This window comes from Montipora capricornis, chromosome 10 (genome assembly GCF_036669925.1).
Source record: "Montipora capricornis isolate CH-2021 chromosome 10, ASM3666992v2, whole genome shotgun sequence".
NCBI lineage: Eukaryota > Metazoa > Cnidaria > Anthozoa > Scleractinia > Acroporidae > Montipora > Montipora capricornis.
In genome coordinates this window covers 64,285,783-64,299,599 of record NC_090892.1, presented here as the reverse complement: position 1 = coordinate 64,299,599, position 13,817 = coordinate 64,285,783, and the positions used below count along the sequence as shown (strand labels likewise).

Here is a 13,817-nt window from a genome sequence, read left to right as displayed (position 1 = left end):
GTGAGCCTAGAACTGATTTAAATTTTTACCCCGTTTTGACCTTAAAGCAGCAAGTTTACCATGAGAGTGCCCCTTAAAGCTTTGAGAGCAAAAGAGACTCCCTTGTAAGCGATGAGATTAAAATTTTCTTGCGTGAAGTCAGTCACTTTGCTCTTAGCTACTCTCAGGCAGCTATTTAGAGTACACTTCAAACGTTTGTTTTACACGAAATTGTAGTGGCCGTTCATTATTAATATCATCTTGAATTGAAGTACCGGCGTTTTTCTGTGACAAGAGGCTTGTTATGAAAGGATGAGTTTTTAAGACCCAGCCGCTGGTCCGAACTCACGACTGATTGTGAGCTCTTCAACTGCAAACCGAATCAGTATGAACCAATGACGAGTTTACGTAGAATTAGAGACATTAGCTTCCACAAACACCTCTCTCTTGAATAACAACTAGTATTAAATTCTCAACCTCGGATAATGCATTTCGCGTGCTCTGATTAGTTCACTCAATCTCGGTTATCAGCTCATATACCTTAGTTTGTTACTTTATATGGTAAATGATTGCGCTTAGCGTTGCAAAGCCATTTTTTTTTTTTTTGCCGGAAAGCGAAATTTCTCTCCGAATAAAGCCAAAAAGAAAAAAAAAATTCTGGAAAGTTTGGATCAATTCCGACGTTTAGAAGTATGCGAGAAGGCAAGAAATGTTTTTGTGATGAGCCTACGTATGTCTGACCTCAAGGTATTACGCATTATCGCATCTTCATCAAGTTTTTCAATTTCGCTCGGATTTTCACGTTTTTTTCACTCGTATTTCGTACTTCGAAATTTTTGGAATTTAATAAAACAAGTATTCGATTCGTGCTTGTTGGATATGAGACTGGTTAGCCTCGTTGGCTATTTACCATCTCATATCCAACGCGCACTCATGGAATAATTGTTAAATAGATGAGTTCACGCTCTTGAGTGTATCATAGGTAATCAGGGTAACATGCCGGGAAATTCAAAGGTTTGTATGGAAATTCAAACCAGAATATACTGTACATGACTCTACATTATAGACTTTCGCCTTCATAAACTAAACAAATAAGTTCAAGTTCACACCTAGTTGAACTGGACTTGGTATGTATTCTTTGGAAATCCTTAACATTGCTTTTTTTGTCTCCCTACATTCTCTGTAATTTTGTGCCTTTGGAATTAGAGGAAATGCATGGCAGAAACTTTGCTTAATAAAATAATTTCTACAATAGCTTTCTTCCCCAACTTTATTCTGCCGCAACTTTGAGCGCATAACTTTTGTTTTGGAAAATTAAATACTTGAATACTTTTCATTGTTTTGAACTTCCATACAACCTTCGAATTTCTCTCCATCTTGCCCTGATTACCCTAGTCCTGTTCCAGGACTCCCTCTTACCCCTCCCGGAAAATGAGCCTCGAATCCAAGCGGGAAAAGAGAGAGTCCTGTAATACTTGCAGGCGCATGCTCGGAATGAGCCAATCATATTGCATTAGATGCCGGACTGCATATGTAAATAAAGCGAACCTTGAAACTCCGACAAAAAATCGTATATGAAAATTACTGTGTGATTCGCAGTGTCAGGAAAGAGAACATCTAAATTATGCCTCGTGGCGACCAAACGAGGAAAAAAAACCCCGATCGCAGTGATGTTGGAAAATTATTGCCCAATAAATATAACGACTGAGAGAAGATCGCAGTAAATCGATGCAAACTTGGGGCTGAACTAGTAAATATAGCATAGGATTTCACTAAGCGACAAAACAACTCGGAGTCAGAATTTCATATTATCTGCATTACTTTACCTCTAACAATGAGTTTCAGAAGGAAAGTGCTTTTAAGTAGCAACAAAAAAAGCAAGGTGACACACGCTCTTAAGTAGCATTTTTCAATCTTATTAATTAATATTCACGAACACATTTTGACCAGAAAAAAAATCGTGGCAATTAACGTCCAAATAATCAATGTTTGACTGGCATATATATGTATAAATTTAATAGGAACATTATTGCTTCATCATTGCGTTATCAACACAAACTGGTATGCAAAGAAGCAAATAGTCCATGTTGTAATTCAATTTCGTCTAACTTTATCAGGAATAATGCTCAGTTTTTCTGTCATGCAAACGTCTTTTAGTTTTTCAGATATAAAAATCATTGCAGTCTCAACAGGCAGCTCTACATAAAACCTTAGTTTGGGCACGGTCCTAAGTCTTTCCTTGTAAGGAAAGAAAGATTTAATGTGACAAGTGCTTTGAAAAATTATTCTAAGGAAAAATTAATAGTCTGAGTAAATTACTCTACTCTAATTACTCAAAAAAGAAAAAAAAACAGTTTGTCACCGGTGTTTGTGTATTATTCCTGATAAAACTGAGAGTATTTACGACATTTTTTACTTGACTGTTTTATATTGAGTATCCAAACAATGTGTCCCCGATTTTGAAAAAAAAATGGTAGGCCTAAACTCCTGAAACAATCACAGTTTCACCAATTACTGTGCAACTCAAATATGCGTTCACTGGATCAGTGCAATTATTACATAACTAGATCGACAGAAGTAATGAACAATAAACAAGAGTTCTAGCAGGAGATTTATTAGTCTTCGTTGAGCGATTCACATCCACGACCTACATACAGTATATTTGAAACTTTCAAGGAGTCTCGGGAGAGCAATTAAATCAAAATTTGATACTTTTCTGCGCCAACATCATGCAGCTGTTCAGTTGGGTTTCAGGCACGAAATTCCATACTTTCGTATGTCATCCATCTGATCTTCCACGATTGGGACTCACGATAAGAAGGACTGATTTACAATTAACATCGGACTCGGATCGAAGAAAATCGCAATCATATTAAAGGGGCTAGGTCACGCAATTTTAGGCAATTTCAGCACTGATCGAATGGTCGTAGAATTAACTAAAATATCAAAATAACTGTTCAAAACTATAGAAGAACTGTAACAAAACACCGGGAAGCCAAGTAGGGACATGGATGGACAAAACTGGAGAGGATTGAAATGGATTGATTTCGGTAAATTTGAAAAACGTCGGCCCATATATCAAAATGTCATTTACACAGCTGGAAAATCATTCTCAGTAGTTATGTGGCCGTGATTTTGCAAATGAAAGACTCTTGCTCTGCCAAAATTGAACAAAATTACCTAAAATAGCGTGACCTAGCCCCTTTAAAGGAACAACCATATAGCAAGCAGACTTGCCAAATCCTGTTGCAGGATTAACAAAACCATCATTACCGGTAACGACTGCATGAATAGCTTGTAGTTGTTCCGCCTTAGTCACAAAGGAAAAGTGGCATTTCTTAAACGCGAGATCAATTGCCTCCAAAAACTTGGCGTTATAATTTCCTTTCACATTATCCCCATGTATCCAGTGTAAAAGCACTCGGAATAAACTATGCCCAAATAAGGAATCTTTTTCCAAATATGGTTTTTTCCCCCAGTTTTGGGGGAAAAATGGCGTCATTTCGAGCATGCGCCTGCAAGTAATACAGGACTCTCTCTTTTCCCGCCTGGGTTCCAGGCCCATTTTCAGGGCGGGGTAAGAGGGAGTCCCGGAACAGGACTATGACTACCCATGATGCACTCAATAGCGTGAATTTGCCTATTCTTTTTTTTGTTTTCATGATACCTAGTTGGACCTTTTTGACAAAAACAAGGATGGAAAGCTGTCGTTGTCAGAGATGTCAAAGTAAGTATATTATACAAAAATTTGGTTTTATCAACGGAGTTGATAATGCAAATTGGCCACCGTACAGAGATTCTAAAAGCAGACGTTTCGAGCGTTAGCCCTTCGTCAGAGCGAATCGAGGAATTGTGGGTTACCTGTAGTTTTTATAGTAGAGTAGGAGCTACGCTATTGGTGGTAACATGGCAACGTGAAAAATAGGAATATATTAGTTAAATGAAAAGCGTTCGTTAATACCGTGAGGATTAAGGGTGCCGATTTGGAAGATGAATTTTTGTTCCAGATTCTTGCGGCTTTCCGTCGTACCAAGATGTAGGGAAAGACCGCAGATAGCCATGTGTTTTTTGGAGTGGTTAGGGAGATTAAAATGACGAGCGACTGGCTTAGATGCATCCTTGTCATTCTTCTCAACATCGCGAAGGTGTTCGCGGAATCGGTGACCTAGTCGTCTACCTGTCTCGCCAATGTATAATTTATTGCATAACTTACAGGTTTTGCAATAAATGACATTTGCGGAGGAACATATGAAACGATCGGTGATCTTAACAGATCGCTTAGGTCCCGATATCTTCCTAGTGTTAACAATGAAAAGATACGTTTTGCATCGTGAGCGCGCACATTTGAAAGTGCCGGGTTGCTCGTTAGATTTGAGCGCGCTTCTAACTAAAAAGCTGCTTACGTTTTTGTCGCGTTTGAATGAAATAAGTGGAGGTTGCGAAAAGATTCTACCAGTCTCGGGATCATTTTGGAGTAATTTAAAATTAGTAAGAATGATACTTTTGACAGCGTGATTATGAGGATGGAAAGTGAAGGTGAATGGAATTCTGTCATTCTTATCTTGTTGTGACGTTTGTAGTGCTGACTGTCGATCAAATAAGTGTTTCTCTTACAGCCCCTTCCCGGCATTCACTACTAGCAAATTGAACTCTATTTTTAAGCTCAAATGTCTTTCGCTTGTTCGCACCTAACGTGTCACAATAGACTTTTTGCTAGCGAGCCGCCATGTTGGAATCAGGTGAGAGTCAGGCATATTAACTATTCAGTTTGCAGGGTTTCAGGAGGTCGGGAGAGTTCACTGCGTATAAGCCAACTGTGATTTTTATTTAATGAAGCTTATTGCCCTCCAGGGCATCATTGTAATCCGCCCGCGTATATATAGTAAAGTGATATGTTATTACATTTCTAGTTTATTTACACATAAATTTTCGATCTGTAAAGAACTACAATCTTGGACAAAAAGGGTTGAGAATATTAAAAATAAGGCTTATTTTGCGCACTATGTCCTCAATATCGCACATTATTAGCAATCCCCCTCCCCCATACAACCAATGTTGATAAGCCCAGGCTCGACATGCTTTGTTTCGTCTAGCAACATTGATCAGGAGGGGGGTGGGGGCAAAAAGAGAGCTTATTTTTCATACTCGTGATCGGAGTTTCGTCCAAAGGCAGAGTTTTCTCAACAAATTTGTCCAAGATTGTGGGCCCGCACGGAATTATTGGGAACTAATGATCTACGCAAATTAGTGTTCTAAGGAGAGAAATTGTGTTTCCTGTGATTTGGCTGGCGTCCGGCCCTGTAAAAATCTTAACTCTCAATTTATATTTTGATTTTTCCCTAGCTAAGATTTTAAAGTTACTGATAGTCATTTAGTTTAATAGTTTAATTAATTAATTGATTAATATATATTTCACACTCCTGTAGGTGCGATATAGTGTTAATGTGTTATTGACTATTCGTTTCTCCTTGCAGAATCCTTCCCCTAGAAGAAAACTTTTTGGCACAGTTTAAAGTGGTAATACCTCATTATGCCCTTATTTTTGTCCTTTGTTTTTTTTCTTTAATTTCCAGTGAGTCAATCTACCTAGAGAATGAATGGGTCTTTTCTGTCATTAGGTTCCAAGCTGCATTTCTTTTTGTAGTCACAATCCCCGAGAGGGTCGCCAGGCCTACCACATGCCAGCTCAACAAACGCACTACATCACTCAGTGTCCAACACTTCAAAGTGGGGACCCTATTTGTCTGTGTGCCCTGTGGAGTAGCCACACAAGCAATACTTAAGCTGCTCGCTGAAATTAGAGGCATTTAACAAAAAAATGATTTTTCTCAAGAGAGTATGAAGGTAAGAGAGGTAATTCCTCATATTGGCCCTATTCCCATCGTAATCCCTCTTAAGTTATTTTTAAATCTCCTGCGAGATCCGGTATTCCCACGAGGGTTAACTGATAGCCAATCATATGTCTCCATTTTCATTGCGTGGGAATTCGCTCAGCTGTCAACATTGGTAACATATGGCGGCATATGATTGGCTATCAGTGAACCCTCGTGAGAATACCGGATCTCGCAGGAGATCTAAAAATAACTTAAGAGGGATTACGATGGGAATAGGACCAATATAAGGGATTACGTCTCTTACCTTCATAATCTCTTGTTTTCCTGTAAAACTGGCTCAACGGATTTTTAAAAATTAACTATTTTAGAGATTATTTCTAACATTATCAGGTAATGCTGTACGGGAAGATTTCACCCTCCCGTCTTTTCAACGCTCAAAAAGTTGTGATATAAATAAATCTATGATGGGCATTGAAAACCTTAGCCAAATTTCGTCCTGATTATTTACCCTAACTACATCTAATAACAGAATAAATTTTGTTGTGCGAAAAAAAGGACCGTTTTTTAGCCTCCTTAATGTCCCACAAAGTTGATAATCCGTCAAGAAGATTAAAAGGTCTGGTCATTTATACGTAATAGATGTATTTACAAAAGCACACGAGATAAACAAATGATCCCACGCACGGTTGACTATAAGTACGGTGCTCAACTGAATAGCAGTTTAGTGTTGCAGGACGCGACCTACAGACTTTGTATTTCTCCCAGAGGACACGGCTAAAGCAGAATTTTCTTTTCAGGCACTGGTATTTCAATGCCCTGTCATATTAACGAGGATGGTGTAACTTTTACTTGTAGGAAAAACTCACCGAGGAAGAATTCAACCAGATATGGACCAAATATGACGAGGTAACTTAAAATACCTTTTTCCATTTTTCAAGCTATCTTGCATGTCACGAAATGTTGGGCGCTCATTTCCAATCAGTGTATTATTTGCTGGATGCAGTTACATTTGCATTTTTTAAATTTAATTTTCACTGTTGACACTAGCTGTCTTTTATATTTCTTATTTCTGAACTTTTCCATTGCACTTGAAAAAGGCTGGTTTCACATGGAAATTTGGCATCGATCGCTGTAAGTTGCTTCGGCTCCTACTTATACTCCTTATTCCAAAATGGCCGGTATTATGTTATTCTTTTGTTTGCTTGCAAAGTAGCCCTCGTTGCCTCGTTCTTAAAATTAAAATTCAAAAGAATATTTAACCTTGAACGAGGCAACAAGGACTAATTTGCAAGCAAACAAAAGAATTTTAAAATGGTGGCCATTTTGGAATGAGGTGTATATATCCACTAATGGGAGGCCGCTCTGGATCCTGGAATCTTATATATAACGCACAAATTTATCAACACACCAAAAAAGCCTAAATGAAACTTGACACTGCACCTGAAGAAGGATGGTTTGGCAATTCGGCTCCGATATCCGCTAATGGAAGCCTGAAGTGCTCTATCTCTCTACCTCCTAGGATTTTGCAGTGAGTTCTCATCCATCCAGGTGCTTGGCCCCATTCCGAGGCTAGGGTGTTCCCCTCCTTACCTATAAAACGAGCCTGCATACAACTGATTCCAACTGTGAGCTCTTAAGTTCATCTTAAGCTAATATCGTCAAGTGGTAAACGTTCAGTGGCTAACGCAGATCGCTGGAGATCACGGAAGTGTGCTTAGTGCTTTCAAAATTCCCAAAGAGCACCATAATTCGATTGACTCCACAAATGAGTAGCTCCGCAGTGTTTTATTTCATTTTTAGTGCGGTTTTAGCAATACAAAGAATACGGAACGAATTTACATTCATCTGAAGCGCACACAAAATTATAACACTCACTATGTTATAAGAGATGGATTACGTAGAACTGCACCTACATTCTTAAATGACTACTCCCCATAGGCACTTTTCATGGCCAATTTAATGCAATCGACGAAACGACAGAACAGAACAACAAGAACAACAACTTTAAAGAGTGGCAAACCAGTTGAAAAGTGCAGCCGAGAAGTTGAACCATGGACTACCGGGATCAAACTCAACAAGTGGTCAGAACTAATCTTGACCCCGGGATCTCCGGAGCTCAAGGCAAACGCCCTGGACCGCAATGCATCCTTACTTGAAATTTGACCGCCGTTAAGTTTAGTGAAATAGTTGTTGGACAATTCTTATAACAGTTCCAGTACCGGATTAATTATTAAATTAACAGCCATTAGTGCGGGCTCTACACGAAAAGCACAGGATATCATACGTATTTGAGGGATTGTAATAATGGACAAAGATTCTTTAAAATCTATCTATTAGGATGGAAACGGATTCATCGCCGACGAAGAAATCGACGCTCTGATGCATGATTTCATTATTACAAAATTGAAGGTAAAAATGAACGATATTATTCATTGTACAGTCTTCACCCTCTTTTCATGGTTTTTCTACATACCTGAAGTAAAGCCAAAATAAAATCTGGCGTCACTATATCAAGTCATCTGTTTTCGAATTACACACCGTTTTGGGCTACTAGGCTGGAACCAGGCCGCATTTCGGCCTATCTACTAAATATCTACAACTAACAATTTATTTATTTACTTGTTTCTTTTGCCACACTGCATCCATTATAAGATGATACAAGTTTACAAGAGAAAGAGAAAATGATCAGGGGGCGAGAAAACCTTAACGACACCACGGGGCTTCTATTTATATTTATATAACATCCCAAGTTATTCTCGCATTTTGATTGGTTCTTGCCTATGATCTATTAGAGGACAGACCCACGATTGCCGTCACCATCAAAAACCAGCTTTAATTTATGCGAATAAAGTTTAATTCTTTATTATATAAAACAAATAGATTCCATGTTGCCGCGCGTCTGTTTAGTAATAGATCACAGAAGACGTCAAAATGTGATAAGAACATCAGTGACACACTCGGCTATGGCCTCGTGTGCCACTTTTTGGCTCTTACGACATTTTGACGTCATCGATATCTGTGATTCATTACTGACCCGACGCACGGCAACATGGAATCTATTTGTTAAATAAAAGTTAAAGTTATCTTAATGTACGCGTCTCAATCGTTTCCTTCAAATGGCATTCTTACTTAGGGGGGGGGGGAGGTAAGAGGGGTGGGGGGGTGCACTTTGTCGAAAATTTCTCTCCAGCAAACTCCAACAGCCTGCACGATGCCTTCTTGGTCACTGCTCTTGAAATTTTTAACTGAGATGTCCCACTTCCTATTTTTAGAGAGAGGTGGACTCCAAAGAAGTCGCCAATTTCAGGAGTAGCATCATGGGAGGATGCCAAGTGGACATTGACAGAGATGGAAAGATCAACAAAGAAGAACTTAAACGTTTTCTTCTGGGACAAAAATAAATGTTGAAAATAAAGACTTTTTTAATATTATTGTCCATGTCAAGCACATTGTTCTTTGTTTTATTACTGCTCTGAAAACTTTGCGATAACTGTTCAATAAATTATACTACAAGTTACTCGTGCGTATGCAAGATTTCATTTAGTTGTATAATTTCCACTGAATATAAGTTTTGGGGAATTAAACTATGGCACTTGTCTTGAGTCAGAAGGCACCGCGGTGAAGGTCGGTATTCGAAGTACATACTGAAACGGAAAATTATATCTTTGATTATGTCCTTCCCAGGACCTTGGCCTTCGCACATCAAAGCAAAGGGAAAGGTCCTGGAAACGAGGTTGGCTTGGAAGAGTCATGGTGTCGACAGAGGAACTCGAATCAAATTCTATTTCATTCTGTCCAAGATTGAAAGGCACTTCAGTAAAATAATATACAGATTTAGCCAAGTCTAAAAGCGGAGCTCCCTGGGTATTTATTCTTACTGCCTGTAGGGTTTGTGAAAATAAAATGCGAATTGTCCGAATAGGAATCATGCTAAAATTAGAAGCCACAAAAACAACTCTCTCAGTTCAAGGTCAAAAAAGACTTTTACTGATGTAGTTTATTCCACTTTATCTCTGAAAACAAGATCACTCACATTTTGATGTATTTCATTGAAACACGCCAGATTGGCTTGGTACAAGAATCGGCAAACTACGGCAATGCAACCAAGAAAGGACGAACTTCAAAGACGATCTTCTCCAACACTTAAATAACGTTTGGGTTCCTTAAACAAACTTCTGAAAACACAAGCTAGTGAGATTTCCCCCTAATTTTACGAGAACTCATTGCGAAAACGTGTTTACAACATAAGGGCAAAATTTTCTTGTCACTGTCGAGGCACAACGAAAACCAGTTAGGCAAACGGATTAAAAAAGCACTTTTCGCTCACATTTTAGAGGAAAACAAACAAACAAATCATCTCTTTCTTTATGTCCAAAAGAGTACAGATTAATTCCAGTTGACAATAAAAATTCGATTCTCATTCCTGAACAAAGGAAGAACCGATTAAACCAACTTTTAAAAATACGCATCCACTTTAAATAACGCATCCGTAAAAATAACAAACGGTTTAGTGCCCAAGGAAAGAATTTGTTTGCTAAGTATGAGCTATTTCTGGTATTTTGTTTTGTCGTTGTCGTTCTCTTTCGCTCAGTCCTTTTGTTTCTTTTCTAGACATAGGTCCTCCAGGCATCCTGTAACCTTATCAGAGCTTCTAAAGATATGCCAAACAGATATGCAATACAGAGAAAAAAGCAGCTCTAAGCAAATTAAAAATAAACACTCAGCTTTTAAGTTTACATCCCGCCGATGCTTGACTTGAATAACTGCGTAGCCAAAAGTGTGGACCACAGATATCATGATATGTCAAACTGGATTGAAACAAGCGAAAAATGCAGAAAGAAAACATATTCCAAACCGTTTTCCACCTGAACACGAAAAGCGTTGACTGTGTAAGAACTTTCGTTTATATATAGTATGGCTGTGTACCCGCGTCGAGCCACAGAAAGCGCGCGAAAAATGAAGCCTCGCTTATGTTCAGGTGAATTAACCTGGGTTGAGCATGCAATCCAATCGAAAACCAGTACCTGACCAGCAGTCAAATTAAAAAAAAAAAACCTGACCTAGGTGAGCTCTAAGGTTGAGCCCGCGATATGGTCACGTTATACTGGTCAGCGGATACCTTGTTTTGACAGGTGTCAATTAATCAAAAGATGGATGTCCAATATGAAAGATGTATGCTGTAAACTAGCATGATACTGGTCACATTGGCATACATGGATGGGTGGACGTACGGACGTACGTATGTACGGACGGTTGATGACGTCATGGCTATAAAACCAAGATTTCTCGCATCGATGGGTTACCATATTTTCTTAACAATGGTGCTCCGCGCGCGCGCGCTCCGCTATCAACGAAGTTCAAAGCGGTAAGAAGTCTGGATAACCATCATGAGATATTTCCACCTGAACCATTTCATGAAGTAAACTAATTTCTTACCTAGAAACAAGGTCAAAGATCAAAACAAAGAAAAGAATCAGAGACGTGAGACTTGAACCCGTACCCTTTACTTTTCACTGCGGCCGATGTACCGAGAATCCTCGGATTCTTTGGTCAGCGGGCGGTCACCTGAAGATCAGTACCGCCGAAAAGGATGACCCGGCTAGGCGAGTCACCCTTTTTCAACGGTAGGGTCACCCTTCTAGCCAGGACACCTGATTTCCTTGTTAACACTTTGGCTCCCCAACTGAAGGCGGATCAACTCCAATCTCGTCCCCAGAGTCATCGCTCCATTGACCAGCGCTTTGGCAAGAGATCCAAAGAGGCCCATGTTTATTATTATTATTATTATTATTATTATTATTATTATTATTATTATTATTATTATTTCAACTGCCACCTTTCGTACATTTTCCATTGCTCCTTAACCGCAAAATGGCAGAGCTAATCGAGGCGGGAAGGAAAAGTAAGAGATTACAATAATAAAAGGGGTTGAGACAACAATAAAGAGAGCTGATACACGAACATCAGCACATTACATTAAAATGGCAGTAAGTAAAATAGGTAGAATAAAACAATTGTTTGATTTAAATTAACCCGAAATTTTGAAATTTAGGCTGCGTTCAATTGACCGTATTCCGGAATAGGAATACATGGAACACAAGTTGGAAATCCTTCGTTTTTGCGGAGATTCGCATTAAAAATGTCAAACATTTACTAAAATGCTATTTTAAACATATTTTTATCATCCTTGCAGCTTCGAAACGTGCCAAACATACCGCCAAACATACCCATTAGGCCGGAGCTTATCCCGGTTTCTGTAGCATGAAGCGACTAGGAGTATTTCTACTCCCCCCTGGATGGGATGCTAGTCCAACACAGGGCTCCCCCTAGCATTAACTTCGCCAGTACCCATTTATACACTTGGGTGGAGAGAGGCACCGTGAGAGTGAAGGGTCTTAAGGTCTTGCCCAAGAACACAACACAATATCCCCGGCCAGGGCCCGAGCCCGGACCACTCGATCCGGAATCGAGCGCACTAACCATGAGGCCACCGATGCTTTGGGGTGAAGGGATGGCGCAGTGGTGAGAGCACTCGCCTCTCGAGCTCACCAATGTGGCCCGGGTTCGATTCCCAGACTCGGCGTCATATGTGGGTTGAGTTTGTTGGTTCTCTACTCTGCACCGAGAGGTTTTTCTCCGGGTACTCCGGTTTTCCCCTCTCCTCAAAAACCAACATTTGATTTGATTTGCGTTGATTTGTTAATTTGAATTTACAGTGTCCCCAATTAGTGCTCCAGCGCTAGAACGACTTTAGACACTTAAATAAAGTTGCTTCCTTCTATTGATCTGAGGTTGACAAGTTTAAGCAGGTCTCTGTACTAAGTAGAGTTATGGGCGTTCAAAGGCCCGTTTCAAACGTCGAACTTTACATGTGCCGAATCTAATGCAATGAACGAAAACAAGATATTTTTGTCATTTGCATTCGATTCGCCACATGTAACGTTCGACGTTTGAAACGGGCCTAAGAGCAAACTGGTTTGTGAGTTCCAGTTTTTTAGAAAGTCCAGGTGACAGCCCGACTAGGACTAGAGCAACAGTATTCCAGATACGGCAGGATGAAGGCCTTGTAAATCTTTACCGATACTTCTGCCGGTAAAAATTTACGGATTTTAACATGAGCTCTATAAGATAACGAACTGCCTATAGACGGTTTTCACAGTGCCGTCATCAAATTCTAAAATCAAAATCACAAGGTGGTTTGAATTTTTATCTATAGGAGGTTGAAGATGACTTAGAAATAAATCTTTTAATAAATCCAGTTTCCAGTTCCATGTCGTCTTTCCTTTCGAAAATAGAGCATTTTGAATTTCCAAATTGCGGCAGGTACAAAACGCAGGTCACAGGGAACAGGGCAGAGGTCACAGATCATTGTTTTACCTATACAGAAAGTATCCTAAACATTCATAAAAGCTAACCTTAGGCCTAACATTAGCTTTTATGAATGTTTAGGATACTTTTCTTTAGGCCTAATTAGGTAGGTTACATAATGACCTGTGACCTGTGCCCTATGCCCTATGCCCTATGCCCTATGCCCTGTGATCTGTGACCTGCGTTTTGTACCTGCCGTGCGAATTGTCATCTTGCGTGACACCAATGATACAAAGTTATTTGGTTGAAAAAAATGTCTATGCCTATGAATCTCAGCAGTCTGAGCAATTCAAGTACATTAAGAGATGTGTTCATACACATGCATGTTATCTCATGAGCGAAAAGTAAGCGCTTTCATTGCTAAGTGAATTCCAGATGTTCGTGTTAATTTCTGGCCGCCATATTGGTGCACAACGGTGGTAGCCACTAGGTTACTTCTTTGAAGAAATGATATATGAAATGGATCATGTACTGAACTCAGTCTGCGGATATGAAATCAAGTTAGGGACTGTGCAATAATTATCAGGAAGGGGGGGGTCCTAAAATGAGCTTCACCAAAGGAAAAATTAGATAGGTCCCCCCTCCAGCAGCGTCAAGATTAGCTCTGACCCCCCCCTCACGTTCTCTCAAAATTAT

The 13,817-nt window shown here is 39.5% G+C and overlaps 1 protein-coding gene across 2 annotated transcripts in view; it reads left to right on the top strand.

Annotated features, from left to right (window-relative positions):
• Positions 1 to 9,330, top strand: part of LOC138019658 (calretinin-like) — a 28,347-nt gene extending 19,017 nt beyond the window's left edge. The window contains exons 7-11 of one of the 2 annotated variants that reach the window (XM_068866513.1): positions 3,651 to 3,706; positions 5,454 to 5,496; positions 6,669 to 6,719; positions 8,151 to 8,222; positions 9,086 to 9,330. In XM_068866513.1, the coding sequence (XP_068722614.1) occupies positions 3,651 to 3,706; positions 5,454 to 5,496; positions 6,669 to 6,719; positions 8,151 to 8,222; positions 9,086 to 9,214 (351 nt within the window). In that variant the 3' untranslated portion in view covers positions 9,215 to 9,330. The remainder of the gene's footprint in view (positions 1 to 3,650; positions 3,707 to 5,453; positions 5,497 to 6,668; positions 6,720 to 8,150; positions 8,223 to 9,085) is intronic. The other variant, XM_068866514.1, reaches the window with a different exon arrangement.
• The last annotated feature ends 4,487 nt before the right edge of the window (positions 9,331 to 13,817 follow it).